This window comes from Strix uralensis, chromosome 28 (assembly GCF_047716275.1).
Source record: "Strix uralensis isolate ZFMK-TIS-50842 chromosome 28, bStrUra1, whole genome shotgun sequence".
Taxonomy (NCBI): Eukaryota; Metazoa; Chordata; class Aves; order Strigiformes; family Strigidae; genus Strix; species Strix uralensis.
The window spans coordinates 3,316,783-3,343,962 of record NC_133999.1 but is presented as its reverse complement, the minus strand read 5'-3'; the positions used below and the strand labels follow the sequence as shown (position 1 = coordinate 3,343,962).

The 27,180-nt window shown below is 46.4% G+C and overlaps 2 protein-coding genes across 3 annotated transcripts; one reads left to right on the top strand and one right to left on the bottom strand.

Moving 5' to 3' along the window:
- Nucleotides 1-2,378: 2,378 nt before the first annotated feature.
- NEFL (neurofilament light chain) lies at nt 2,379-7,059 on the top strand. Of its 2 annotated transcripts, none has more exons than XM_074852260.1 (4): nt 2,379-3,473; nt 4,004-4,128; nt 5,089-5,339; nt 6,475-7,059. In XM_074852260.1, exons 1-4 carry the CDS (start codon nt 2,418-2,420, stop codon nt 6,651-6,653), a joined length of 1,611 nt encoding a protein of 536 aa, XP_074708361.1. In that variant the 5' UTR covers nt 2,379-2,417; the 3' UTR covers nt 6,654-7,059. The 2 variants fall into 2 exon arrangements, with proteins under 2 accessions (XP_074708361.1, XP_074708360.1); XM_074852259.1 differs by having other exon boundaries at nt 5,089-5,408.
- A 5,646-nt stretch (nt 7,060-12,705) lies between these two features.
- NEFM (neurofilament medium chain) lies at nt 12,706-17,506 on the bottom strand. The gene is made up of 3 exons (XM_074852255.1): nt 16,421-17,506; nt 15,883-16,007; nt 12,706-14,635 (listed from the first exon to the last, which is right to left on the bottom strand). The coding sequence occupies exons 1-3, from the start codon at nt 17,480-17,482 to the stop codon at nt 13,276-13,278; spliced, it is 2,547 nt and encodes an 848-aa protein (XP_074708356.1). The 5' UTR covers nt 17,483-17,506; the 3' UTR covers nt 12,706-13,275.
- Between the last annotated feature and the right edge of the window lie 9,674 nt (nt 17,507-27,180).

The window sequence follows — 27,180 nt, the reverse complement described above, 5'->3', positions numbered from 1 at the left end:
ATTTCATTCTAGTTGGAAGCCAGTCTTTATCCTGTTCCTCTGTTCACTGCTACTTCAATGATGTTTCTAATAATATATCAAGAGGCTAGATTACACGCTGCATTATGGCACAAAGCAACAAAAGGGAGACAAAGGGAATGGGGAAATCGTAGTCAGCGCTACCCTGAACCTGGAAATACAAAATTCCGAAGCAGGATGCCTTCAGTAGTAGCTTTCTTTTTCTTATAGTAGCAAAGCTTCATCCTTACCTCTGAGTCACACTGAAACCCAACACTGCAGGGCTGTCTGCAGACACACTTTCCCATCTTCCTGGCACACACCGCTGGCAGAGAGGAAGGGGTTTTCCACTCATTTTCCCTCTCTAAAGAAGTATGAGAAAGAATATTAACAGCCTACAATTACAAAGCTTATTTTCCTGGGATATGAAGTTATTTTTAGAAGCTGAGGTACATTCATTTATTAATACATGGCATAACAAATGATACCATTAATAATTAAATCTTATGCTCAAATTGAATGGAGGGGAGATTAGCATAAATCCACTGGCATGAAACAAGGTATGCCAGTTTGCAGTAGTTGAGTATCCCAGAAGAATCTGCGTTTAGAAGGTCACTGAATCTCTGACCAAGCCTGCTGGGAAGCTTTCCATCTGCTATAACGTCTTCCCTGGGTGCTCTGCAAGCTACCTAAGCTACCTCTTTTGGGCCAAAGCCAAACCCAATCTCAGTTAAAGCTAAAATATATTAGCACATAAAACTATACCTGAGCTGTCGTCCTTTGCTTATTCAATGTCTGAATAATGAATAGCTGTTCTAACATGCATGAATGCAACTGCTACGGAAATTTAAATCACAAATTTGGATTAAAATTTTGAGTAGAGGCCTCACTTGCAGTGCTTGTAAATTGGGAGCAATTCTGTTGATCTTCATGGGGACACTTCAGATTTGCAAAATAACATCTCTCATCGGCTCTACTGTGATGTAGTGACGCACGAGCCTTTACTAGCTCTTAGTACAGTTCATTCCATCTAGCATCAGCTCAGATGGAAAGAGATTGTAGTTTTGTACCTCTGAAAGGCTGCTGCCCTTCACAGCTTAAGATCCCTCATAGTCAAGTACCCTAAAACCTATGGAAACACTATGGATACCACGCACAGGTAATGTTCTATTTGAGGTCGCTAGAAGATAGTAGGAAACATGATTAAATCAACCCGGCTCTACCTTTCGTAGATAACTGGTATTAAGCAAACACCTCTTTGTGCCAGAAATACTTAACTACCATTGCAATTAGTGACAGACGTACAGTCTTTCCCCTTTAAGAAGCAACTAAGGATTTTAGTGGTATGTCTCTCTTAATATATGTCCCCCAACCCACACCTATGTTTACTCTTTCCTCAAGAAAACTTTGTTTCATAATATATTTTCCCTTCTGACTCAAATTATCATTGCGTTTTTGAGCAGCCAATGAAGTCTGTGCTCAATATATTCCTCATTTACTTCTCAAGAATCTCTACTACATAAATACTGTTTTGTTTTAATCAACCAGTGGCTAATAATCTGGCTCAGAGGTAGCAATCAAATTTTAGTCTCTGTGTTAGCCAGATTAGGCAAGGATATTCAGTCCCCACGGCGCAGATCTCAGACAGACTTGCCTCTAGAGAATCTCAAGGAACAGAGGAAGCAAAGCTCAGTAACTAGAGGTTGATGTATTCTGCTAGGACTGCAAACCATGCTCTGTTTCTTCATTCATGTAATTACCTGGTTATTAGGAACCACTTGTAATAAAGGACATGGCAGGGACTGCAGGAGCTCCAAGAGCGCACACACCTTGTGAAAACTGCAAATAGAAGCAAAAAATCCGCCATTTCTGTACGCGGTCTGGGGGGTTTGAGGTGCAGTGAGGGCTGTGTGCACCCCAGCCTCGCACTGGGCCTCCCAAAGACTCCGGCCCCAATATGGGGTTCGCAACAGCCCCCCAGGGCTCCTGCCAGGGCAGCCTGTGGGAAGGGGAGGCCGAGGGGTGCTTGGCACAACCCTGGGGGGCAGCCGCTAGGCCTGAGGCGAGGCGAGGCGAGCCCAAATGGGCCTGGGGTGGGCCTGAGGCGAGGCGGGTCCATAGCGGGCCTGGGGTGGGCCTGAGGCGGGCCCGGAGGGGCCCGAGAGAGGCCGCAAAGCAGGCCCAAGCCTGAGTAAGTCACCGGGGAGCACCAACCGGCCCCGCCGCAGCCCCCCGCGCCCGCGGCGAGGCGCGGAGCGGCGCTACGCGAGGCGCGGAGCGGGCCGTACCTCAGTGCGGCAGCGCTCCGCCCCGGCCCCGCCCGGCGGCCGCTCCCGCCTTCCCGCCCTCCCTTCCCGCCGATAAATAGGGGCGGTCGGGCAGCGCCGTTCCGCAGAGCTGCCGCCGTCTCGCCCGCAACCATGAGCTCGTACGGCTACGACCCGTTCTTCCCCGCCTACAAGCGGCGGTACGCCGAGAGCCCGCGGCTCCACGTCTCGGCGATGCGCAGCAGCGGCGGCGGCTACAGCTCGGCGCGCTCGGCGTACTCCAGCCTCTCGGCGCCCGTCTCCTCCGTGTCGGTGCGGCGCAGCTACGCCACCTCCAGCGCCTCGGGCTCCCTCCTGCACTCGGTGGACAGCCTCGACCTCAGCCAGGTGGCGGCCATCAGCAACGACCTCAAGTCGATCCGCAGCCAGGAGCGGGCGCAGCTGCAGGACCTCAACGACCGCTTCGCCTGTTTCATCGAGCGGGTGCACGAGCTGGAGCAGCAGAACAAGGTGCTGGAGGCCGAGCTGCTGGTGCTGCGGCAGAAACACGCCGAGCCCTCCCGCTTCCGCGCCCTCTACGAGCAGGAGATCCGCGAGCTGCGCCTGGCCGCCGAGGAGGCGGCGAGCGAGAAGCAGGCGCTGCAGGGCGAGCGGGAGAGCCTGGAGGAGACGCTGCGCGGGCTGCAGGCGCGCTACGAGGAGGAGGTGCTGAGCCGGGAGGACGCGGAGGCGCGGCTGCTGGAGGTGCGCAAGGGCGCGGACGAGGCGGCGCTGGCACGGGCGGAGCTGGAGAAGCGGGTGGACAGCTTGCTGGACGAGCTGGCCTTCCTCAAGAAGGTGCATGAGGAGGAGCTGGCGGAGCTGCAGGCGCAGATCCAGTACGCGCACCTCTCGGTGGAGATGGACGTGTCGGCCAAGCCCGACCTCTCCGCCGCCCTGCGCGACATCCGCGCCCAGTACGAGAAGCTGGCGGCTCGCAACATGCAGAACGCCGAGGAGTGGTTCCGCAGCCGCTTCACCGTCCTCAGCGAGAGCGCGGCCAAGAACACCGACGCCGTCCGCGCCGCCAAGGACGAGGTGTCCGAGAGCCGCCGGCTGCTCAAGGCCAAGACGCTGGAGATCGAGGCCACCCGCGGCATGAACGAGGCGCTGGAGAAGCAGCTGCAGGAGCTGGAAGAGAAGCAGAGCGCCGACATCTCCGCCCTGCAGGTGCGGGGGGCCGGGGGGGTGGTGGTGGTGGTGGTGGTGGGGGGGATCGCAACGAGCTCATCCACAAACCCTGGGACGTGGCTGAACCGTGAGGTAGCGTGGAGGGGTCGTGCAGAACGCCACGGAGCATGATGCATGCTCCATCCTAGCCATACACCCGTTCAGCCTTAACTATAGCCTCAGATGGAAGATATCCTTCAGCTAAAACTAGCAAAAGCACACGGAGGTTAAAAGTGAAACAAGTTTCATGCATGCTTCAGTCCTTGGATAGCAGCAAATCGGGCTCTTAACATTGAGTAGGGATGGAATAGTAAAGCAGGGTAGATATAGGGGTGGGAAAACGCTGCCAGGAAGGTGAGCTCTGGTAAATGCCCCCTTTTTGGGCTTAGAGGGGAGTTGGAGCTGTTCATTTTCTCTGTCTGCTAGAGCAAGGTTAAGGTAACGGGATTGGAGAAGTGCCCTGCAAGGTATTATTGCTAGACATGGGAGAACTAAGAATTTTACGTTGTCAATATTGTTGCTTCCAACAGGATACAATCAACAAATTAGAGAATGAGCTGAGAACCACGAAGAGCGAAATGGCTCGGTACTTGAAGGAATATCAAGATCTGCTCAATGTGAAAATGGCCCTGGACATCGAAATTGCAGCATATAGGTATGATGGGGGGAATGTTTTAGTAAGTCAGAACTCAGATCAGGTTCCAGTTCTTTCTTAAGAGAAAACGTTTTATTTATCATTCCTTCAGCAGAAATTTTCATAGGTAGATGTCAGAGTTTAATCAGGTCTTCTCCATTGTCTTGCTGTTGGAAGAAGCAGTGCTTTTGAGGTAAAATATTTGCTTAAAGCAAAATCTTCAGTGCAACAAACTTCAGTGAGTATAATAGCATGTACATGTATGCATATGGAACCCTTGGTTTGGCCATACGCGATCTCAGTCCTCCGTCTTTACAGATAAAAAATACCTGTTGTGTACTTACAGTGAAGAGATTTTATCAGTGGAACTTCCTAATACAGATGGCTCTGTTCTCAAAATCGGAAATCCCTTGCATGCTTTTGAGAACGGGCTTTGTTTCTAACTCACAAAAGCAATCTCCTGCAAAGCAAATATTTTACAGCAGAATTGCTGCTAAGTAGCTGTTTAATGTTTTGTCTCAGATACTGTTAGAAATAGCAAATGCTGAAACAGGTTTTTTTTTGGAATGCCACAAGGGGGAATATTGAGAAAGCTGCTCTAAACCTTGTCTAATAGCTAAACAGACCATCAGATTGTTACAGCTGCACTGTTCTCTGCAACCCTGCAGGCTACCGAAATACAGCTCTTAACTTCACCTGCTGTAGGAACCTAATCCAAGAGGGGTTTTTGCCCATTATTTCTTCTAACAAGGAAAAGTATTCATTCACCAGTAATGCACATGTCAAGCTTCTAAATTATTCCAAGAAGATAGGGTAACGTTGCCACATGGTTATTAATTATGGGCTAGTTTTTGCACTTTTTAAGTATGCAGTCTCTAGGGCTTGTGCTGCTCAAAGCATTGTTGTAGCTTGGTCCGTAGCTGAATCTTCTGAATACTGCTGCAGCATAACCAAGTCATTTCTGCCTGCTTTTTTTGGTAGGAAACTGCTGGAAGGTGAAGAGACCCGACTCAGTTTCACTAGTGTTGGAAGCATCACCAGTGGCTACACCCAGGCTGCCCCGACTTTTGGCAGGTCTGCCTACAGTGGTCTCCAGTCCAGCTCCTACTTGATGACAACCCGTTCCTTCCCCACGTACTACTCCAGTCACGTCCAGGAAGAGCAGATTGAAATAGAGGAAACAATTGAGGCTGCTAAAGTGGCAGAAGCCAAGGCAGCCCCTGCAGAAGAAGGTGAGGAGGAGGAGAAAGAGGAAGGTGAGGAAGAAGCAGGAGGTGAAGAGGCTGAAGAAGAGGAGGAAGGTACTTACAGTTACTTTCAAATCCCTCTCTTCCATGCTTCATCCTGCTCATAGGGGGTAAAACCCAGAAATCATGATGATAAAGTCTAATGATTAGACTGCTCTCATTGTCTGCTCACATGGGCAAAGGATTGGGGGGGATTCAGCACACAGCATTTAAGCAGGAAAGCCTGAATATTGAATGGAAGTTAGGGTAAATGTTCAATATCAGGCAGATTATAGGACTGATTACACTCCCTTGGAAATCACTGGTGTTTTTTCCATTCAAGTTTCCAAAAACAAGAACGTGATAATGCTTGAATAGCATGTGATGTTACATTCATATGGCAGCAAGCAGTACTTAAGTACAGACATCCTCAAAAAGAGGAACAAAGACATCCTGAGCTAAATACTAATTCCCAGAGTAGCCCATGATAACGGGAACATCAGCTGATGTCTGTGGATGGAACTTGAGTGGATAGCAGCATCTATTGCCTGAGGTCTAGGCAGTTTTCTTGTTCAAAGTATCTGCCACTTCCTTGCTCCCCCATAATTTATTTACTGAACTCACATTTTAAAGAAAATGTAAAAGGAATGTTATCCAGAGTGGCTTTTCCCAACTTGAGTTGTGTAGCTTAAGTCCTTCAGAGCTAAACATACCTGAAATGCATTGGTTACCATTGAACTATTCAGGGAGTTCATTAGTGTAAAGATTAATTATAATGAAATGATGGCTAAAGAGCCAATTGAGGAACAATGGCAAGACTCCTTTTTGACCTCAAGTCTTTGGAGAAGGCTTAAAGCATTGAGTCCACAGGCAATATCTTTCAAGGCCATGATTTTGAAAATACCTATAAAGCGTTTCAGTCCTGAAATCTAGGACAAGTTGGTTGTGCTGTTCTGTTGTTCTCCCTTGCAAGTCCTAGATAAGTGTCCCTGCTTTCATGCAAAATCAGTTGCCAGCCCATCACGTTTAGCTGGCTGTCATCCGAACGCGTGGGGTTGGAGGGTGCAGGTATGCTGGCTCCCATTAAATTGGGGTGAGAAACAGTACATAGGTGTGAAATACTTCTTTTTGTCTTTCAAAGGTGCTAAGGAAGAATCTGAAGAAGCCAAAGAGGGTGAGGAAGAGGAAGGAGAAGGGGAAGAAACAGCAGCTGAAGAAGGGGAGGAGTCTCAGGAAACTGCTGAGGAAACTGCTGAGGAGGAGAAGGAAGAGAAAGAAGCAGCAGGAAAGGAAGAGAGTGAAGTGAAGAAGAAGGCTTAATTTTTAGGCAGTCTAGCCTTCTCATCAGGTCAACAGAATAAATGATGATTGACTGAGCTAAAATTGCAGTCTCACATATTTAATTCAGTGACCACTGAGGTTTAAAGTTAATGATTTATGATGTTTCTCTCTGTGCAGAGTATCAGTATGCTTGCAGAGCACCCACTGGCTTGCTCCCTGAATGCCGCATGGTCTACACGTATGAATTCAGGGGTTATGTCTTTCTTGGGTGATTCAGAACCTTAAAATTTAAAACGGGGGAAAAAAAATAAGTCATGGGAATGAAAGTTATCTTTAACTTGTATTTAAAATAATTATGGAAACCTTGGGTGGGTAAAATAATGGAGGCTTCAATAAGTATGTGCAATAAAGCTAGTCAATAAAGTTACAGAAATGCTTACACAGATTCCTTGTATGTGTCGTGTGTCACTTAAAAGGTTGATAAAGTGCTGTATCCTGCTCATCTTTCAAGCCTGTGTAACAGGATAGAGGATACTGGTTTCTGTTTCTAGCTGATACGCTCTGGGGACTAATAGGTGGACAGAATTTCTTGATGGGGCTGTAAAATTTCACATGGAAAAGCTACAACGGTAAAAATACTGTGCTGTTTGCTTTGTGATGGGTCTCTCTGGGCTGTTGGATGCACACAAGCACAAGCCCCCTTTTGCCTCTTGAAAAAAGAAATTTTAACAAACCAGTACAGAAGCCAAAGCAAACATGGCTGTTGGATACTGATAGGAAGTTGTTCAATGTGTGACAGATCAGTGATGAAAGGGAAGAATGACTGGATGTAGCTGAGGTTTGGAGCAATTATTCTTAAAAAAAAAAAAAAGGCAAGCTGTGGTGAGGTGTTAGAGGGAAGGATGATGTTGGGGGTGTTCTTCCTGCTAATTGAGCTGCCTTTCCAGGGTTCTGCCTTAAGTCAATCCACTAGGGAGTGAAGAAGTGCATTTTCTTCTGAGAATTTGTCAGGACCTTTTAAAGCTTTGACTGAGCCAAAGGCAGGTCTAACCTGTGATCAGGCACAAACTAGGAACAGCTCAAGCAGTGGCAAAGCCTGGCAATTCTGAAAGCAATGTCAATAGCCTGTGCTCTGAGCCTAATTAGCTAAAGCTGATGCATAGAATTAAACCTTGTGCTAAGGGCAAGTACTAGCCTATTGCTGCAAATCAAAGTGTTTTAAATAACAGGTTTCCGTGGGTTTAGTTTAAAAGGGGCATTACATGGCCGTGCTGAAACTTCACAGTCAAATTTAGCTAGGTGGATTTTTGCATAGGATTTTGGGGTAACTTAATTTTGTATGCTGACTTCATGGTATCAGTTGATTTCTGTTGGTTTTCCTTGATGGCTACATTCAGAGAGAAAAAGTGTCTTTAGGGGTGTTCTGAAAGCATCTCCCTTTTCAGTGCCGAAAGTTACAAAGAAGATGATGATGGATGAGGTAAGTACTTAATTCTTTCCTTCCATGTTCCCAAGAAAAATGGTAGGAAAAAACTTTTGTAAAACTATTCAGGAAACAGAGCTTGTATGCATATGTAATAATTCCAGTAACTCCTGTTCAGGAAGTTCTAGTATAATTTCCAAATGCTTAATTCCCCCCCCACACACACACTTTCTTGGAGTTTTTGATGCTTTTGAGAACCAAAAGACAATTTTCCCCTTCTTCAGCAACATCTCTTTTAAGTCTTTCTTTTCACATTTCCCTGCTGCTTTTAATAGAGATTTTTGTGCATGTGTTTATGCAGACTCACAAAGCAGATTTTATTTTCTATCACCAGGAAAGCAGTGATGAGCTGTGGGGGGTACTTGCAGTACCAGGGGCCGGAGACTTGACTGTGCTCTTTGCTCAGTGCTTTTAAAAGTTATTGATGGGCTTGCAGGAGACCTGCTCCTTTTGGTACGTGATACCCTCAGTCCAAACAGCGGAATGTTGAGTCTAAGAGATGGTGCTTGGAAACTCACTTAAGTGCCTAGTGTGGCATTTCAGGTGGGAGAGAGGTTCTGCTCCTACAGAGCAAAAAACACGTTACACACCAGATCAGAGGTCATTGCAGCCGTTAAAGCCAAACCACTGTTAAATAGATGGGCATGTATTAAAACCAGTGCCCCATCCTGCCTTCCTGCAAGCACTCGGAGCTCCTTTTAACTTCAATACCTGATTTTGCTTCCTCTTTCACGTCTGCTTTTGCAGATAAACTCCTCTTTCTTTCAGCCCTTCGTATCCCTTTCACTTCTGGGCAGCCTTACAGCTTGCAGCTCTCCAAAGTGTTGCAACCAGGCTGCTAGGGATGCTCTCAAACCAGCACATTTAGAGATACACAGCAAACACGTTTCTCCTTGCAGTGTATCTCTGTCCGATCCCTGCTCCTTATGTTATTTTTAATGTATTGCAGCTAGAGGAGAGATTTCACGACTGCAGGAAATGTGTGAGTCACAGCCGTGGCAATGAGCTGCAGAAAGGGACAAGCGGCAGTGACTGTCCAGCCTGGTTTGTCACCCCCAGGCCTGCCTTGCTGCTAAGGTAAACTGGTGGGAGCGAGGATGGAAGCGTGTGTTTGCGTGCCAAGATGCTCTCAGGGTTGTGGGGTCCTACTGGCAACACTTGTTTTACCTTTGGGAATCCAGGAGCTCGCTTTGACGCAATGCAGTAAAAGCAGGCAGAGGGAGACACGATAGAAACTTTAACCCAAGTTGCAGCTTCGAATAAAGCCACGAGTCTGTCCCTGAATTTTCTCTTGCTGTTTGGGCAGACGGGGTCTGGATCAGGCTGAGATTTCATCACAGGGAAGACAAATACAAGGAGGTCCTGAAGGCTTTTTTTGAGATACACATACACACGCACTCCCCTTCCACTTAGCAAGAGGAAAATTTGTACAAATATCCAGATTCTAGCAATTTACCTTCTAGTAACTAAGTAATTGGCAATTCATCATCTGCTGCCTTCCTAGATTAGTTAAGGGTAGTTTAATCCTGAACAGAGAAGGAAGAAAGCCCACGTGTGGGTGGGAAGAGCATAGACCCCGATGCCTGGAGAAAATTCTAGTGCCCCACTCAGCTCCCTGGCAAGTGCAACCTATTTGTGTTTTGTAACACTTCTCAGTTTGTTTCCACCTGAAATTTGGTTCTGGGATGCTGCAAATCCCTGAATCGTAGTATCTCCGCAAACCAGTACAGTAAAAAAATCCTGGTTTAGGGCCCTCCAGCTCCTGAAGTCACAGGGATCTTGATAGCCCGCTTCAAATAAGACACATAAATCTTCACAGTAACTTCCTTTAATTATTGTTTTTCCCTTCACGGAGTCTTTCGTATTGATTAATGAACTTCTGTGTCTGAAAGTAATTAATCCCTTCACTGGTTATGCAGAGTCTGAAGAAATAATTGGTGTGGAACAGGCAAATAACATACTATTTATGCATCTCTGCCCTGGAATTATGCTATCTTTTGAAACTGTGTGATTGCAGATGTCAGTAGACAAAACCTCTTGGCAACATTAAATGTTAATCGGTTCTTACAGTTTTATAAATATTTAGAAATGTGTTAACCAGTTGCTTATTTCTCTCAGGATTTGATGGAAACGTTTGCAGCGGGAAATAAACTAAACTCATAAATTTATTTTGTGTGTTAGAGCAGAAAAAGAAATTCAGTTGTGGGTAATAACTAAAGGCTGCAATATGTTTTGGGTGAAAAAGGGGGGAGGAAATGAGGATATTTTGAAATACATGGTGCCATGGAGCCCAGGAGTTTGCTTCTCACGCAGGCTATGCAGTGAATTCCCAAAACCGTTCAGGAAAATCGAGGTATCCTGGGCTGAAGTGTTGATACAGCCCCTTTGTACAAGAAACTGCAATCCTGGTTGGACTGCCAATGTGCAGCAGAATCAAAACCACACAAATAATAGTAATCTCTAGGTCCTTGTAGCTGTATCCTACCAGAACTGAAAAGAAAGCATAACAGGAGAAATAGCCCATTTGGGATCCCATCTGTACCTGTGTAAGCCCACGGTAACAACGTGTTCTTGAGCCTCCCACTGACATTGAACTTGAATTCACTGTACAAGGTCACCCTTCTTCATCACGATGCTGAAGATGCCCAACTTCCTAAGCCCACTGGCTTTGCAGTTTGTGGCATTTTAGCAGATTCTAGAACTTATTTGGAAGCACGTAAACAGAACATTTTATGTTAAATACTGGTCTCTGGTCTACTTTTTGGTTTTAGTGGTGATGTTCTCTTGGACTAGATGATCTTCAAGGTCCCTTCCAACCTAGATGATTCTGCGATTCTGTGATAATTTTGATTAAACCCAAGAGAAAATAGGTTCGATGCTCACAAACCATTGGGCATTTCTATATTTAAGCATATCTTGGTGCAAACACATACAGACAAGAGGTGAGTGTGACTGGGCTACTTAACTTCTTAATCATAAAGATAGAGTTGTTTTTATGTCACAGGCACATGTAACTTTCACAAATAAGCTCGCTACAGAGAAGCTGCCACTTAATTGGCTACCTCTGCTTTAATTAAACGTCACTCAACCAGCAAGCTGTTGAGCACAGATTTCATTATTGATATCAGCAGGAGAAACATTCATTACTTTGCTACACAAAGACATTCAGATTTATTTGAAAGGCTTATCTGCTGTGGGCTTTCTACAATTTCTCCAGTGAAGAACATGCAGAACCCTTTCAATTAAAAACTACTTGATCTTCAATTATTGATAGGGTAAAGAATTGGAACGCATATGCAAATCATAGATTTTGATCAGACCCTCAATTAGCCAACAGATTTCAGGACAGTCCATGGACTGAACCCAGGTGTAAAAATTATTTGCACTTCTTTGCTAGTTACAGGAGGTAAGGCAGTAGCAGCGTTCTTCATTTTCCCTTTGAAACATGATAGAAATAAACACCCTATTAATCCCATAATAAGACCTATTAGTTCCCCAAATTGGAGTTGGGGCCCTCCTCTTTTCCCCTTGGTTTCATTTGTCTCCATTTATTTTCCATTTGGTGGGATTTTAGAGGGCCCTTTAATTGGCTTTCTTCTTAATAAAGCCAACCTGTTTGTGGCAGAAGAGATAGGCCAAGGTTTGGGAGGCCTTTCTACTGGAAATTTTAAAATACATTAGTTTGGTTTTATCTGTCAGTCATACCAGGTATAATCTGAGCCCTTCCCAGCCTCAGTTCAGATTCTGGAAGGGTCTCATTTCTACAGCTATTTTGAAAAATGAACAAATATATAAAAAAGGAGTTAAGAATATTTTTGATATATGATATCAGTATCATCTCTGGCAGAGTTTCCTTTTTCCAGGAATTTATTTGCTCTTGATTCTGGAATTTTGTGTTTAGAGGCAGATTGCACCTGTTGATCATTTGAGGCAAAGAACTGATAAGGATGTTCCCATATAATTAAGGCAGGAGGGGAAAAAAATAATCAGACACTGCCCCATTTCGATGAACACATGGTGTCTTGGTTGAGATTACTTAATGAGTCTTTGCACACTTAAGTGACAAGCTAGTGTCATAGAAGATACCATGAGCAGTTGTGGTTCACAGCCAGGCAATCTTCCCAGGAACATCAAGGAATGATCTGGAAATTGCCACATCTTTAAGGCTCTCCTTGCACATTGAGACTAGCATGCAGGGAGGAAAATTATACTTGCAGCAGAGTTTAACACTTTTACACCTGGTACAAGCAGCATTGCTGAGGTAAGTGATGTTAGCAGCACATGGCTGAGAGACCCTCCCCTTGCTAGCAAAAGCAACTGCAAGCCCTCCAAGCACCTGAAGGCCAGGCAGTGGGATTCAATAGAGTCCTCTTTGCTCTAGAAAGAATGGGATATGGTTCTTAATTATTTGCTTAAACCAGCTCAAGTGTTTGTGTTACATTACAAGAAATTTGTTCAGCATATCCCATTCAAACTTGTTTTCTAAATGAGGACACCAAGATAAAACTCAAGCAACTTTTCAAGCCATGCAACTGTGCTCCTGTTCAGGACAGAGTATGGAACTTCAGGGAAGGATCCAAGTTGGAAAAAAAGTCACCAGACAAGTCATGTTTTCAGTATTGACCTTTATTGAGCAAGAACTGCTGTGACTTTTACATCAAACAACAAAAGGTTGCATACTGTGCATGTCAACTAGGTTCTCCCATGAGCAAAAGTCCACCCTAATTGCACCAGTGAGGTAAACATAATTATTTATAAGTAGCTTTTTTTAAGGCTAGGAGAGTTCTGGTTCTCATGAATATTCTATTACTGTTTTCTGTTTGTTTTTGGCTCAGTTGGTTCTTTGCATAATACATCTTAAGTCGTTCCTCAGATATGTCCCTCCAACAGCTCAGGAAATTCAAAAGCTTCCTCTGCACATTTCATCTCATGCACTATTATTAGTATTATTTTAGATCCCCAAGCTCTGTGGAGGGAGTACATCTTGAGCCTGCATGCATTCCCCCCCCCTCCCCTATATTGCACAAAAAAGTAAAATACTGTGTGTCTGGAGCCTCCATGAGAGAACCCGTTCTGCTTTGAAGCCGTCACTCACATGCATTTTGCAGCTGTCATATGGCTTAACCTTTTGCACCGACCCAAGCTCTTTATTTTTTTTTAATTTAGCTATGATTTATTTTATTCGGTCTCTTTAATCTCTTTTACTACAGCATGTGAAGTAACTTTCTCCACTTTCTTGGTGGACACTAATTTCTCCTCAAAGCTTTCTTCATGTTCCTCTACCTTCTGAGTGACTGTCACCGACTTTGTGATGTATGTGGTTGTACTGTCCCCACCTTCACTAATGATTTTCTCTGCTTTTTTGGTTACTACAATTTTCTCACCTTTATCATCAATTGGGCTCACATCTAGGCCATTGGTGACAACTCCCTTGTCTTCCTCCTCAATCTCCTTCTCTTTGGATTCCTCCTCTTCCTTTTTCTCCTCCACCTCACCATTCACTGCAATGTCTTCTTTCCTGGACTCCTTCTCTACCTCTGCACTAATTTTTGTTACCTTTGTGACAGTGATGGTCTCCTCCACCACAGCCTTTTCATCTTTGACTGGGGAGGCCGGCTTCTCTGGAGAACGGGGCTTCTCCGGGGTCGCTGGCTTTTCTGGAGAGCGAGGTTTTTCTGGGGTCGCTGGCTTTTCCGGGGAGCGGGGCTTCTCCGGCGTCGCCGGCTTCTCCGGGGTCGCTGCTTTCTCTGGGGTTGCAGGCTTCTCCGGTGTCACAGGCTTCTCCGGGGTTGCTGCCTTGTCTGGAGAGGTTACCTTTGGTGTCGCTGGCTTCTCCGGAGATGCCACTTTCTCTTCCTCCTTGGCTGGTTTCTCACCACCTTTCTCCACCTTCTGTTCTTTTCCTGCTTCTGCAGCTGTTTCTTTCTGGACCGCCTTGGCTGGCTCTGTGACAGGGGATTTAGGGGGCGATTTAGGGGGCGACTTTGCGGGAGGTGTTTTGACCTTCTCCACCTTTGCTGCTACCTCTTCAGCTTTGCCCTTGGCCTCAGCTTCTTCCACCTCTTCCTCAGCCTCCTCCCCTTCTTCCTTTTCCTCTATTTCTTCTTTTTCAGAACCACCTTCTTCTGCTGCATCAGATTTTGCAGCTTCTTCCTCCTCTGCTTCCTCTTCCTCCTTTTCTTCTTCCTCAGGTGCAGCTGCTTGTTCTGCAGCAGCCTTCTCAGAAACAATTTCTTCCTCTACAGCTGCTTCTTCTGCTTTTTCTTCCTCCTGTTCTTCTTGCTGGGCCTTGGCTGCCATTTCTTCTGCAATAGCTGCTAGGGCATCTTCCATTTCAGACTTTTCATCCTCTACCTTCGTCTCCTCAATGATTTCTTCTACAAACTTGTGCTGGACCTTCAGCTTTGGTGGTTCTATTTTTGTTTTCTGAATTTTAGTGGATGCTATTGTGACAGATGGTTGTCTGTGCGTGAATATGGGTCCAGTAATGCTTCCAGAGAAGGCACTGAATCTTGTCTCTTCACCCTCCAGTAGCTTCCTAAGGGAATCAGAAGGAGAAAAAAAAAAAATGAGCATAGAAACCTAATGTAAGGGACAGCTATTAGAATATTTCCCTGTCAGCAGGATGAAACCAGTTTGTATGTGGAATATGCTGGAGCTGATCAGCATAATCCATCCCTTACAGCCCCAGTTCAGCTTTCCTTGAATCAGCTCTTTTGCAAAATTCATATTCAGCAAAGAGCTTTTAGCTTGGCTTGCATGTGGCAAGTGTAACACCTTTCGCTGATCGGTTGAAATTCATCCTTAACGCCAAAAACTTCATTATGGCATAAGTCAGCACAGAGTATGGCAAAAATGATTAACTTCATAGGATGCATTATGACCTTGGCAAAGTGAGAATCTGACACAGCCAACCGACCCAGATCAAATATTGTGGACGAGACATTCAAAGCCAACAAGACCCTATGTCCTAGGTCAATAGGTTGGGCACCCACCTTCCTTGTGCAATTATGAAAACAGAGGAGACTTTTGTTCAGCTGACTTTGGCAGCAAATGCTATCTGTGTGTTTGCCTGAACAACCTCACGAATTTAGGCAGATCTGCAGATGGGTTCTTTGGTTTTGCTTTTCTTATATTCAAATGCATGTTTTTCATCTAAGCCTGTGACCCAGAAAAATCAGTAGTTCTCTGATAAGAGTTCTGAAGTGATGCAAAGGAGACTAAAAAAACCTGCCAGGTGATGGCAATAGCAAGCAACGTTCCTGCTCCAGATTAGAGTGGCTGCCTTTAAAGGAAAGTTGAGCAAGAAAAGCAAAAGTGTTTGTGACAAGCAGATGAGCACTCCCCGCTTGAAACCATGATCAAGCAAGTGCGCTGTCTCTCTGGAGCGATAAAAGGGAATTCAAGTGACAAGCACAGCTTGCACGGCATATACAAAGCAAACACGAATTAAAAATAAACTTGTCTTTTGCTGCATCTTTTGCTTTTGTAAACAAGGGCAGAATGCGGCAGCGGGGTGCCACTGCACTCAGTCGTGCTACCCTGTGCCCACGGAGCTCGCCGGGAGCTTCGCCCCCGATGACCAGCGAGCTGGTCGCTAATGACCTCTGGGTGCTTACTCCACGGTCTGTGTAGATTTTGAGAGGGTTGTAATAATTTAGTCAGGCTCTAATTTTACTTGTTCGCTGCATGCGGATATTTCCTATCTGTGGTAAAGCTCCCCAAGCCAGCAGCATCTGCAGTGCTATTAATATTCCAGACATGTCTGCAATGATCCTACTGTACCTGTATGCAGCAATTTCGATATCCAAGGCCATCTTGACATTGAGGAGGTCCTGGTATTCCCTCAAGTGACGTGCCATTTCCCACTTCGTTCCTCTAAGCTCGTTCTCCAGCTGATGAATCGTGTCCTGCAACAGAGATGCAGAAACCCTCTGTGACACAGACATACGCTTCGTGGGAAAAGTTCCCGGACGGGACTTTCAGAAACTCTTTCCGCCACCTTGAGAGGCGGTGCCAGCATCAGAGCAGGACCCCCCCCACACTCCCAGCTCCTGGGGGGGTCTCCCCGCCATCTCCCTCCCGCTGCAGCCATCATCTCCAGCTTCCCCGGGGGTGGTACCCGGACACCACTCCCCCCACTCCGGGGGTCCTCCCCGACATCTCCCTCCCGCTGCAGCCATCACCTCCGGCTCCCCCGGGGGTGGTACCCGGACACCCCCCCGCCTCGCTGCCATCTCCCTCCCGCTGCAGCCATCGCCTCCAGCTCTCCCGGGGGTGGTACCCGGCCATCCCCCCCACCCTGCGGGGGCCTCCCCGCTACCTGATAGGTGCTGAGGTCGTTGTTGTGGCGCTCCTCGATGTCGCTGAGCTGCCGCTCCAGCGACTCCTTGGTGCCGCGCACCGACTCCAGCTCGATGCTCTTGGACTGCAGCTGCCGGCGGTACTCGGCGATCTCCTCCTTGGCGGAGCGGATGGCCTCCTTGTTCTGCTCGGCCGCCTCCGTCAGCTTGGCGTAGCGGCACTTGAACCACTCCTCGGCCTGGTGCATGTTGTGGTCGGACTGGCACTCCAGCTGGGCGCGGATCTCCTTCAGCGCCGTGGTGAGGTCGGTCTTCAGGTAGTCCTTCCTCTCCACCGTGGCGTGGGACGCCTGGAGCTGCGCCAGCAGCTCGGCCACCTCCTCCTCGTGGTTGCCCCGCAGGAAGGCCACCTCGTCCTGCAGCGACTGCACCTTCTTGTCCAGCTCCGCCCGCATCAGCGAGGCCTCCTCCATCTCCTTGCGCAGGGCGCGGATGGTGGCCTCCGTCTCGTCGCGCAGCCGCGCCTCATCCTCGAAGCGCTCCCGCAGGCGCTGGATGTCCTCCTCGATGTGCTCCGAGTCCAGCTGGATCTGCGCCTTCTCGTGGCTCACCTGCTCCAGCGCCCCGCGCAACTCCCGCAGCTCCTGCTCGTAGGCATCGCTCAGCTGCGCCCGCCCGGCGTGTTTCTGCCGCAGCGCGGCCAGCTCCGCCTCGATCTCCTTGTTCTGCTGCTCCAGGTAATGCACCTTCTCGATGTAGCCGGCGAAGCGGTCGTTCAGCCCCTGCAGCTGCTCCTTCTCGTTGGAGCGGCTCAGCTTCAGCTCCGCCGCGCCGTTCAGCAGCGAGGACTGGCTCACGTCCAGGCTCTCGGCCGAGCTCAGCACCGTGGAGCCGTAGGCGGCCCGCGACCCCCCCAGGTTGGGGCGCTTGTAGGAGGAGGACACGGTGCTGCCCGAGCCCCGCGACCAGGACTGGGAGCGGAACCCGCTGGACGGGGAGGCGCTGGCGCGGCTGTAGGTAGCCCGGGTCTCGGTCACCCGGCGGTACGAGGGGTTGCCCAGGGGCTCCATGGTGTAGCTCATGGCGGGGCACTCGGGGGGTGGCGGGCGGCGGCGCAGCGCTGCTCCGGCCAACGCCGCCCCCTTATATAGCCCGGCCGGGCGGCGGCGGGGCGGCCCGACACGTGTGCGGGGGGCGGCCCCCCCCCGGCCCTGCCCCGGCCCCGCCTCCCCGCTCCGCCTCCCGCCCCGGCCCCGCTCCCCCTTCCCTTTCCTCTTCCCGGCCCCCAGCCCCTGGTGCCCCCCCATGCCCCTTCCCCGTCCTCCCTTCCCCTCGCTGCCTTCCCCCGCTCCCCCTTTCTCCCTTCCCACTGCTCCTCCCCCCCCATTTCCCATCCCCTTCCCCTTGCCCCCGCTCCCCCATTCCCTTATTTCTCCCCCTTGCTCCCCCTTTCCCCTGCTCCTTCCCTCCTGCCCCTGCTCCCTTCTCTCCCCTTCCCTAGGCCATCACCCTCTTTCTTTTCCTTCTTTTCCTTCTTTTATTTTTTAAATTATTTCTTTTCTTTATTTAATTTTTTTCTTTTCTTTCTTTTCTTCCTCTAATTCCTTTTCCTTCTTTTCTTTATTTCATCGCTTTCCTCTCTTTCCTCTCGTTTCTCTCTTTCCTCTCGTTTCTCTCTTTTTCCTCTCTTTCCCCTCTCTTCTCTCTCTTCTCCCCCGCCCCAGCCCCCCCTCCCGCAGCGGCCATGGCGGAGCGGAGCGCGGTGCCGGCACCGGGCCGCTGCCGGGGGCGGCGGAGCCCACAGGGTAGGGCCGGCCGGGCCGGGGCCGGTGGCGGGGCCGGTTTCGGGGCCGGTGGCGGGGCCGGTGGCGGGGCCGGGGCCGGGCCGGCGGCTGCAGCACCACGGGCAGCTCCCGCGGGGCCGCCGGGGGCCGCCTGCGCCGGGCAGCCCCGGGGCGAGCGAGGGGCAGCGGGGGTCCCAAGGTGTATCCAGACCCCCCCCATCCCCCGGATCCCCCCTCCCCAGGCGGGGTCTGACATCTGAAGGTCACCGGCGCGGGGGGGGGGGGGGCGGGGGGGGAGCGGGGGGGTTCGCCGGGCGCTTTGCGGCAACCGGAGCTCCCGGCAACGGCTTCGGCTCCGCGGGGTGCGGGGAGGGGGGGGGGGGTGGCTGCAGGAGGAGGCGGGGTGCAGCCGTTGCGGTGCTGGAGCAGCCGGGCGGTAAACAAGAGTTTGAAAGACACCCCCCCACACCCCCGGCATCCAAAATCCTTGATTTTGATTCTTCTTTCCCTCTCTTTCTTCCTCCCCTTTCCTCCCACCCTCACATTTTAATCTAACGCTTGGTGCATCGCTTAGAAATAAATTCTCCTTTGAAACCTTGTTTAAAACGATGTTGACATGGTACCATATACTTTGTCTGGGTTGCGATACAGTGACTAGCTGCCATCCAGACTTTGAACTCCTCTTGGGTGGATTACAGCTACACGCACAATTGATTAGTGAGCTGCAAAGAAAAAAAAAAAACAACAAACAAACAAAAAAAAAAAACCCTGCTGGTGCTAGAAAAAGCCCTGCTACAGCTCCGGTTCAAAGCGGAGGAATGCTGAGGGGGGAGGTTTTAACTCCTCGTTCAGAAAGGTGCTGAAAAGGGTCCGCCCGTGTTCAGCAGTCTGTGAATTTTTAAGCAGCTGATCTTGTTCCCAGGCAAAATCCTGCTCCAAAATCCTTCTTGCCTTTAGCCTGGGCCAGGCACAATTCCCGGGTTTGCTGCTGCTGCTGTGCCTTCACTGTGGAGAGTTGGGGAAGTCTGAGGGACAGGGTTAAACTTTGCAAACCACATGGAGCCCCGTCCTATGCTGGCTCATTAATATGATGCTGTCATAGGACTGCAGCACTGCAGTCAGCGGAGAACTCCGGATTACCCGAGGTATCTGCTGGGTTCTATTTGCAAACATAGACGGTGAGATCCACTGCTTCCCCTCGCCGGAGTTTTAGATGATAAACACAGAGAAAAGGGTTTATTATAATTGAAGCAATCACAGGTTCTAAATCTGTTCCATTAATTTTACTCAGAGTTTTCTCCACAGGCAAAAAGCATCCCCCTGGATTTAATTGGAAGTCAAAACAAAATTACTGTCTATTATGGCATTGCATTTGTTTCCTTTTAGGGAAAAAGATACGTTACGATCTGGTTTATTACTGCTTCTTTTCCCTGTTAAGTAAAGACTGGGAAGGGGGAACAGATCATGCTTTTATACATATGCAAAACTTACTGTAAAAGAAGACATATGGTTAACAGAGGTGCTTGGGAGTTTTTATTATCCTTTTAATCTTCTGAAAACAAGTGAATGGTGCTGAACAGCAAGTAAGGAGGGGCATATTGAACTTTGTAATAGAACTCCCTGTCATTAAATACCTTGATGTATGGATTGTTTTAAATCCATTTACCCAGTATGCAAAATAAATTGTTGCTTTATAATCAAGCAGGGGTAGCATTTGACTTCTTTATTTAATATTGAAATTCAAGCAATGCAAACTTTTATAAAATACTGTAATTTTCATAATACATATTGATTACCTTAAAAATCAGGATATTTAGATGAGAAAAAGTTTGCATTCACAAAGGCATTTACAAGGACATACAGAAATCCTTCTGAAATAAAATTCATTGTTTTAATTTAAACCACAGTTTTGCAATGTTTGTTTCTGATCTATAATCAGATGCAGGTGGACAGTACTCCTGCCACGTTATCCTGAAGGTGATCTGAAGGTTAGAATGAGTCAGGGAAATCAGGAAAATGTTGCCTTCTTTCTGATGAGCAACTAACCCCTTTTTCCATCCATACCCACTTTGGAGATTTTGAAATGCAGAGTAATATTTCTGCTTATAGAGAACTTTTTGCCTCAAAGTTTAACAAACAAGCATTGCTACTTTGGAGCAAACAGCAACCTGATGTCTCAGGCTCTGAAGCAGAAGCAGGGAAGGACCAGGCGCTCCCACAGAATGGAAAAGCAGCAGCATTGATTTCAATCTTGATTATACACTATTGACAAACAAAGAAGTACTACAGGAGGACGAGACTGAGTTCTGCAGCTTCCTTAAAAAAAAAAAAAAAAAAAAGGAAAGAAAATGCAGAAGGTGGAGTTGCACAACAGCCTGACTGCTTCCAGATAAAGGAGTTTACAATATATCCAATGAGAATGAATTAACTTCAATATCTTTTTTAAAATGACAGAATCAGATGAAGAGAAGAAAAGGGAGTTTTGGGTGGGGCTTTTTATGTTACAGGAAGACAGCAGAATGAAGACGACCAGAGAGATGATACAATGCAGTTGGTTGCAACTATTAAAAAAATTTATCAGCTTAAAGTGGGTTTCTCTTGGTAAGTGGCTGCCTGTTTTCAGCATAAGCCTGATTTAAGCTTAAGCAATTAAACCTGAATAGGTCTTAGTGATATCCATGCAAGGAGGGCAAACAGTAATATCAGAAGGAATTTTGTCAGAGTGAAAAAAGAGTAAGGAAATGAGAATCTGGTCCGCTTTTTATGTTCCACACCACAGACTAATGTAAATTGGCGTGACTCTCCAAGCCAAGGAAATTGTACCGGTTTTTGTCAGCTGAAGACCTTGATGTCCTAGAACCTTATTTGTTCGCCATAAACTCATAATAAATAATGGCCCAGATAATCAGCTGGCGTAAATTGGTCTCGTTCTGGCAGAGCCAAGAGAGCAAGGGCGGACATTTCAGTCCAGCTGAGGGTGTGTCCTAATAATCCTTCCACAGCCACAGCTATGGAAGAAAGCACTTTGATTTATGCACGAAGGGCCTAGTGTTGGATGCTTCTTGAAAAAGGCTTTAGGACCTTCATTCCTAAGGAAGCCAAGACGTGATCAGCAGGGCTGGTGTCCAGCTTCGTGGGAAGCTGAACTTTTAAAAGCATTTACTTTTTGTTTTTCTTTTTGTAATTTGCTCAGGATCTTGAGATTTGAAATATCAGACCGGGGGGGTGGTGGTTAATGGTGGGTTATCATGATCATTCACAACTTATCTGCAGCATCGTTTGGGGACACTTGGGACAAGGCAGGAAAGGGGAGGCAGCGGAGGGGAGGGGACTGAACCGTGGGCATTTCACCTCCATCTCTCTCAGACATGCAGGGAGCGATGGTGAGGCCACGCAGCCTCATGCAGCTACGCCAGGCTTTTGGATAGCGTGCCCCAGCATAAAACACAAAGGTACTACTGGGCAATGCTTCTGCTTTGAAAAATTTATATGTTCATTTTCTTTCCACTCTCAGCTGCACTTTCTCAAGACAGAACTGTAACACAATAACATTTTCCTAACACGTCCCCCTTTTCATCATTCCCATTCAGCCAACGGTTGTATTTCAGGACCTTAAATCAAACATTTCCAGATGCTTGCATTATTTTCTTCATGCAGAAATGCTTTGTGTTACATTGGAAGATAATAAATTTCTGAAAACACAGTCCTAAAGCAGCATTTGCATTCAATTTACCAGCGAATGAAAATTTCTTGCAAATTCCTACAGATCATCACTGAGCTTATTGCTGCTTTCGCTTTTCCGGATTTATTTGCTGCTAGAGCAGTTAAATGTCCAGCCCTAAGTTTCCTTCAGTGTCAATACCAAGGATGATTTCACAGCTACAAGCGTACTTCAGTCATTTACTAACTTAAAAAAGCTAAACATTTACCGTACTGCCTACATTGTTCAGTGGTGTTTTTCTTGCATTTTTAAAACACTGCATTGCACACTGATTTTATAATGCCTGTAATGCAATGTTCTCTCTCACGGCCACCTCCTGCCTTGTTTCAAAGGGCCAATTTTTTAGCTTGTGTGAATTCACAGAGCAGAATGCCAAATTACTCCAGCGGAGGACTTAGCTTAGAGTCTTATGATTAATAATAGGAAGATATTCAAGAAAAGTGTCAGATCCTGCTATAGATAATTGCATCTTTCTCTGGTGTTATATGGGATAATGCACGCACTTGGGTGAGAGGGAAGGGAGATTTTTTGCCTCCATCTCCATGAGAGCTATTCCTGTCTCCCAGTTTTCACAACTATATTCAAGCAACATATGGAATCCCTGGCCAGCAAAACCGCTGTCCATGCTACTTGAACTGGATGTTGAACTCCATTCTGCCACTTCTTTAAACTGCTCTTTGACCAATTAACTACAGATGGGTGATGAACTTGCTCTGGGAGAAGCAGATTCAGCACACAAACGAACACGTGATCCTTCTTAGTGACAACATTTCTGAAGCGATGGCCATGTACATTAGACAGATATTGGAAAACTTGGTTCCTACCAGAGAATTGCTTTGTAGATTCCCCTATCAGAGAAGCAAAAAACTGGCACAGCAGAAATAAGACTGCCTAGAACAGCTTATTTTAGGCAGAAAGAGTTTGGAGGTGAAAGTTAATGAGATAGTCAGAAACAAACTCGCACCTACTCGAGAAAGGGATGAGCTTCAATGAAGACACTGAGCCTCAGTTTCCTTTCTGGTACTATTCTTCTATTCCATCAGTTGGACACCTCTGATGCTGGGGTCCTGTTCTAATGCCAGAGTGGTGTAGGTGGGTTTGGGCGCAGGATTGGATTTAGATCCTCTGCCCATGTATCAGAAAATACTGAAAAAAATGTAGCAGCTCTAAGACCGCTCTAAGGACTTTGATTGTATTTCTGTTAATATTACTGTCTTTTAACCGTAGTAGTACCATTTCACCACAGCCAGCTTTATCCAGGTACCTCAGTAGAATTAACTTGCGTGCCAGCTGGGAGGAGTCGATCCAGGAGCAGCATAAATGAGTGTGGAGAGTGTCCCGATGCTTCAGATGGATATTCAACCCCAGTGAATATCCAGCGCAGCCTCTGATGAGACTGATTTATCCCAGGATTGGCAAAAGAGTTCATAGCAGAGATACATCTGCAGAGTTTACATGGCTTAAAACCAGTTTCAGTGGGTTGTTGCAAATTAATTTGTCAGAGAGAACTGGAGTTGATGGGGGTACACGATGGGGGAGTTGGGGTATTACGGTACATTTAGAGGTATGTGCCCAGGGTTGGAATAGCATCGGGTCTGGACATCACAACTGAGGCCCATTAGCTTAACTTGCCTTGCCTGTTTGGTTAAAATCCGAGAGTTTCTTGATCCCATGGTGAACTACATGCTGAATTTCACATCTGACATCTTCTAAGAGCCGTAACTCTAGCAGGAATTGTATGCAGTCTGCAGTAACCTGTCGTCGGTGGCTGTAACTTTGAATTGTAGGATTAGCAGGATGGCGGAGAAGTGAGATGGGATCGTATACTGGTGGGCTCTAATCAATAGTTAGGAAATGGTTGATTTCAGATTTTCTGGTCTCTCTTGGAAAATTTGTTTGTATTCAAGGCATTAAACCACCCAATTCTGTCTTTTGTAGAACTGGCTGATTCAGGCACACAATAGACCAGACGCTGCAAAGGATCAGCTCTGAGCCACAGCCCAGGCAAAGAAAAACTCGAATTTAATTGGCTCAGATGAAAAGCAAAGGAAGTAACATGGCTTTGTCCCTGATGCTTCTACGCTCTGCTTGGTTTTATGGCTCACTTGTCATTTTTCCTATGTGTATTATCTGATGTTTCAAACTGAACTATTCTGAAAGTTGCCATCCAGAAAATAGCACAGGTCAGGATAGCAATCTTTTAGTGATAAAGTGATCAAAAATAGCTCTTCCTACCTTGTTTTGAAAGGATTTTTCCTAGCCCTCCCTTTCTAAAAATACAACTTTGAAAAGTAGCCACAATGCTTCTTTTTATGACCACTTTTCCTGGAGTCGTACATACCACATGACAACGCCGCCATAGGGCAAAACTATTCTGAGTGCTGCTTCCCAGGAAAAATAGAGAAAAATTACTGCAGCCTGGAAATCAGAGAAAGTTAGCCACAGCAGCAGCTAACTTTGACATCGGTTATCACAACACATATGTCACACTAGCAGTTAGAGGTGTTATTGGGGCAGAAGTCCCATTTTTCAATGCAGTGGCAGCACACAGACGGGGAGGTCTTGCCAAGGAACCCTCCCTGCTGCTTTAACCGCGGGGTTGAGCTGCAAACCGCACCTACGTTTAGGCTCAGTTTTACAAAATACCTCCTCTCTGGACTAGCTTGCTCGGAATATCCTGGGCCTGAACACAGGACACAGAACCCGAAACTCAGTGGGTTTGAAGACAGCAAAGCTGCTGATCGTGTCAATGGGCTGAGAGCTCTGTGTAGCGTCGAGGCTCGGAGGCGGGGAGCTCTTGGGCGAATTGAAAGCAAATATAAATCAGTGTTGCTCCGCTCGTTTCAGAGAGATGCCTATGTTGGCTCTAGTTGGGAATAAACCCTATAATCTATGAGGATTTATGCTTATAATGCCTAGACCTAACTCTGCAGGCAGTTACTAGACGATATATGGCAGCTGTTACTAATTTGTTTGTGGGCTTGGCTCCTCCATATGCATTTGTGTTTCTCTCCTCTGTTTACTGTCACTCAGCTTTTCCACTCCGCTTTACTTCAGTACTTACTACTCACAGAGCAACAGCTGCATCCTGCTTCCTCCCTGTGACATTTGACTTTTCTTTCCTTTATTGACTTGTTTTTAATTGAGGCAAAAAAGTGCACTTAAATATGGATGATTCTTATTTCTAAAATAAAACGCCTGATACAAGGAAACATGTTCTCCCTGCTAGTCTAATTTGTATCTAGGTTAATTGCTCTCATGCTGGATGTTTAATTGATTTGTGTAGAGAAAGCCAATGAAAGGCTGTAGCTCAGTGATGGCTCTACATAACTGCAATGACTCCTTATTTTTCTGTTTAATTAGTGCTAAAGGAAGAGTCTACCTTGCAGAAGGCTACTGAGATCTCCGAGGGATCAGTTATCATTTAGATGCTGTATATAAAGATAGTTTATTTTTATGATGTAGATAGTAAATGTTGAGAAGAGCTGAAGAGGTTTTTCAGGTAAGAATGTTTTACAGCAAATTTAAGAAAGAAGGGACAATTAAAGCAGTCCTGCTAGGAGGACTTACCTCACGCGAAGGCTTTATGGGTGAAAAATCTGAGAATTTCATTATATGAATTATCAGTTTGGAAAAGGAGCTCAAAGGAGCCTGAGCAGCCAAGTCATTCTGCTTTTCTTTGAATTACGATAGCATGGTGGCATTTCATCTCTTAGGACTCCTTGCTGTGACCTGCTTCAGCTTTCTGGGCTAAACAAATTGCGAGATTCAAACGTTCCTCCAAGAGCTTATCAAATGTTGCTGGATGAGAACGCCATGTTAAAATGCAAACGTTAAATTGTACGAGGGCCTTAGTTAACCACAGATGGCTCTTTGTAGCACTTGGACCAACTTTCTTATATGTGGTCACAAAATGCAACAACAGAGTCTGTGTTTTACTGCATCATCTTGTGCAACTGCTCCATATACGCCATGGCCCGAGATGATCACCCTGGGGCTTTTAGGAGAGAAATGTGAAGTCTGCATCTCACGCTCATGATCTCTCCTTGACTTGGATAAGGAATTACGGGGATGGACTTGCTTTGTAAGATGTTTCTGATGTTTTTAAAGCTACATACAGAAATCTGAGCTGCTTTTTGGCTGGAATGTCAGTTCAATTTCTCCAGTCTCATAACATCTAAAGAATATTCTTAGTAGAAATAACTATAAGCCGATTAGGAGGGAAGCAATAAATACAAATCAAATCGAATCATGCAGACACTCACAGTAGGAAAATCAATAATTTTAGTAATACATTTTGCAAACTCATTTTATTGTAAAAAAATATATATAGCTCCTTTGAAGTCTTGATTAAGCAGGACCTATAAGTCTTCCTTTTTTGTCTCAAGGTTCTTAGCCGCACTAAAGTTCAGAGGTTTTTAAAAAAGTTTAAAAGCAATGGTGTCAGTTTATGCCAAATAAAAGCTGGAGTGTACAGAACATGCACACAGGGCGGGCTAGGAAGGCCACCCATCCTGAAGGGATGAAATAGAAGAGAGATGATTATAGGGAGCTGCAAATTGTTCCATAATGTGATTTAAAAATGGAAAAAAACAAAGGTAATTTTTAGTGCTTTTTTTTTTTTTTTTTAAATTAATTACTGTTCTGGACAGCTGTACATTTGATTATATCAGTGACTCTAAGTTTGTGATAAGACAGGAGCTTGTTTTCCATTTGGAATAGCAGGAAAGGTCATCAAAAATGTGTTTTTCTAAATTTGCCAGCATAAAATGTAATTCGATATTCTTTTAAAGGGTTATATTCATTGCAGTCCTGTAGGCTTTTCATTGCTTCGAGACTCCAACATTTCTGCTTTGTAAGTATTTGTCTAGCTGATCCTCCGTCAGCAAGTTCACCATTCAGACTTTTTTCTTTCCTACTCCCATCAGAGGTGAGTGTGAGAAGGACCTACAGGAGTAGAAAAGATATCAACGTACAGAAATTCAAGTGACCTTCAGTAACGCTGTGGTCACAGTGATGCCGCAAGACCATGACATGCAAACTTGGTGGAATTTGCTGCATTGCTTTCTTTTTAATTTCCGAGCTTCAGATTAGCATTGTCTCTCATTAACTGACTCCGTGTCAATTAAATGCATTTAGAAAACACTTTGAGAAAAGAATTTAAAAGTTATCACCTGTAAATTTCAAGGTCAGAACATTCTGCATCATCTTTTGAAATGCTCCTTGCCTTGGCAGTGCAGGTTATGTCTGAAATTTTGTCAGATGTAAAGTCTGT

Excerpts from the sequence above, each read along its gene's own strand:
- NEFL (XM_074852259.1), top strand. The coding sequence starts at position 2,418 with ATGAGCTCGTACGGCTACGACCCGTTCTTCCCCGCCTACAAGCGGCGG. Across the intron at positions 4,129-5,088 it reads ATCGAAATTGCAGCATATAG|GAAACTGCTGGAAGGTGAAG; the intron begins GTATGATGGGGG and ends TTTTTTTGGTAG. Across the intron at positions 5,409-6,474 it reads GGCTGAAGAAGAGGAGGAAG|GTGCTAAGGAAGAATCTGAA; the intron begins GTACTTACAGTT and ends TGTCTTTCAAAG.
- NEFM (XM_074852255.1), bottom strand. The coding sequence starts at position 17,482 with ATGAGCTACACCATGGAGCCCCTGGGCAACCCCTCGTACCGCCGGGTG. Across the intron at positions 16,008-16,420 it reads ACGACCTCAGCACCTATCAG|GACACGATTCATCAGCTGGA; the intron begins GTAGCGGGGAGG and ends TCTCTGTTGCAG. Across the intron at positions 14,636-15,882 it reads ATCGAAATTGCTGCATACAG|GAAGCTACTGGAGGGTGAAG; the intron begins GTACAGTAGGAT and ends TGATTCCCTTAG.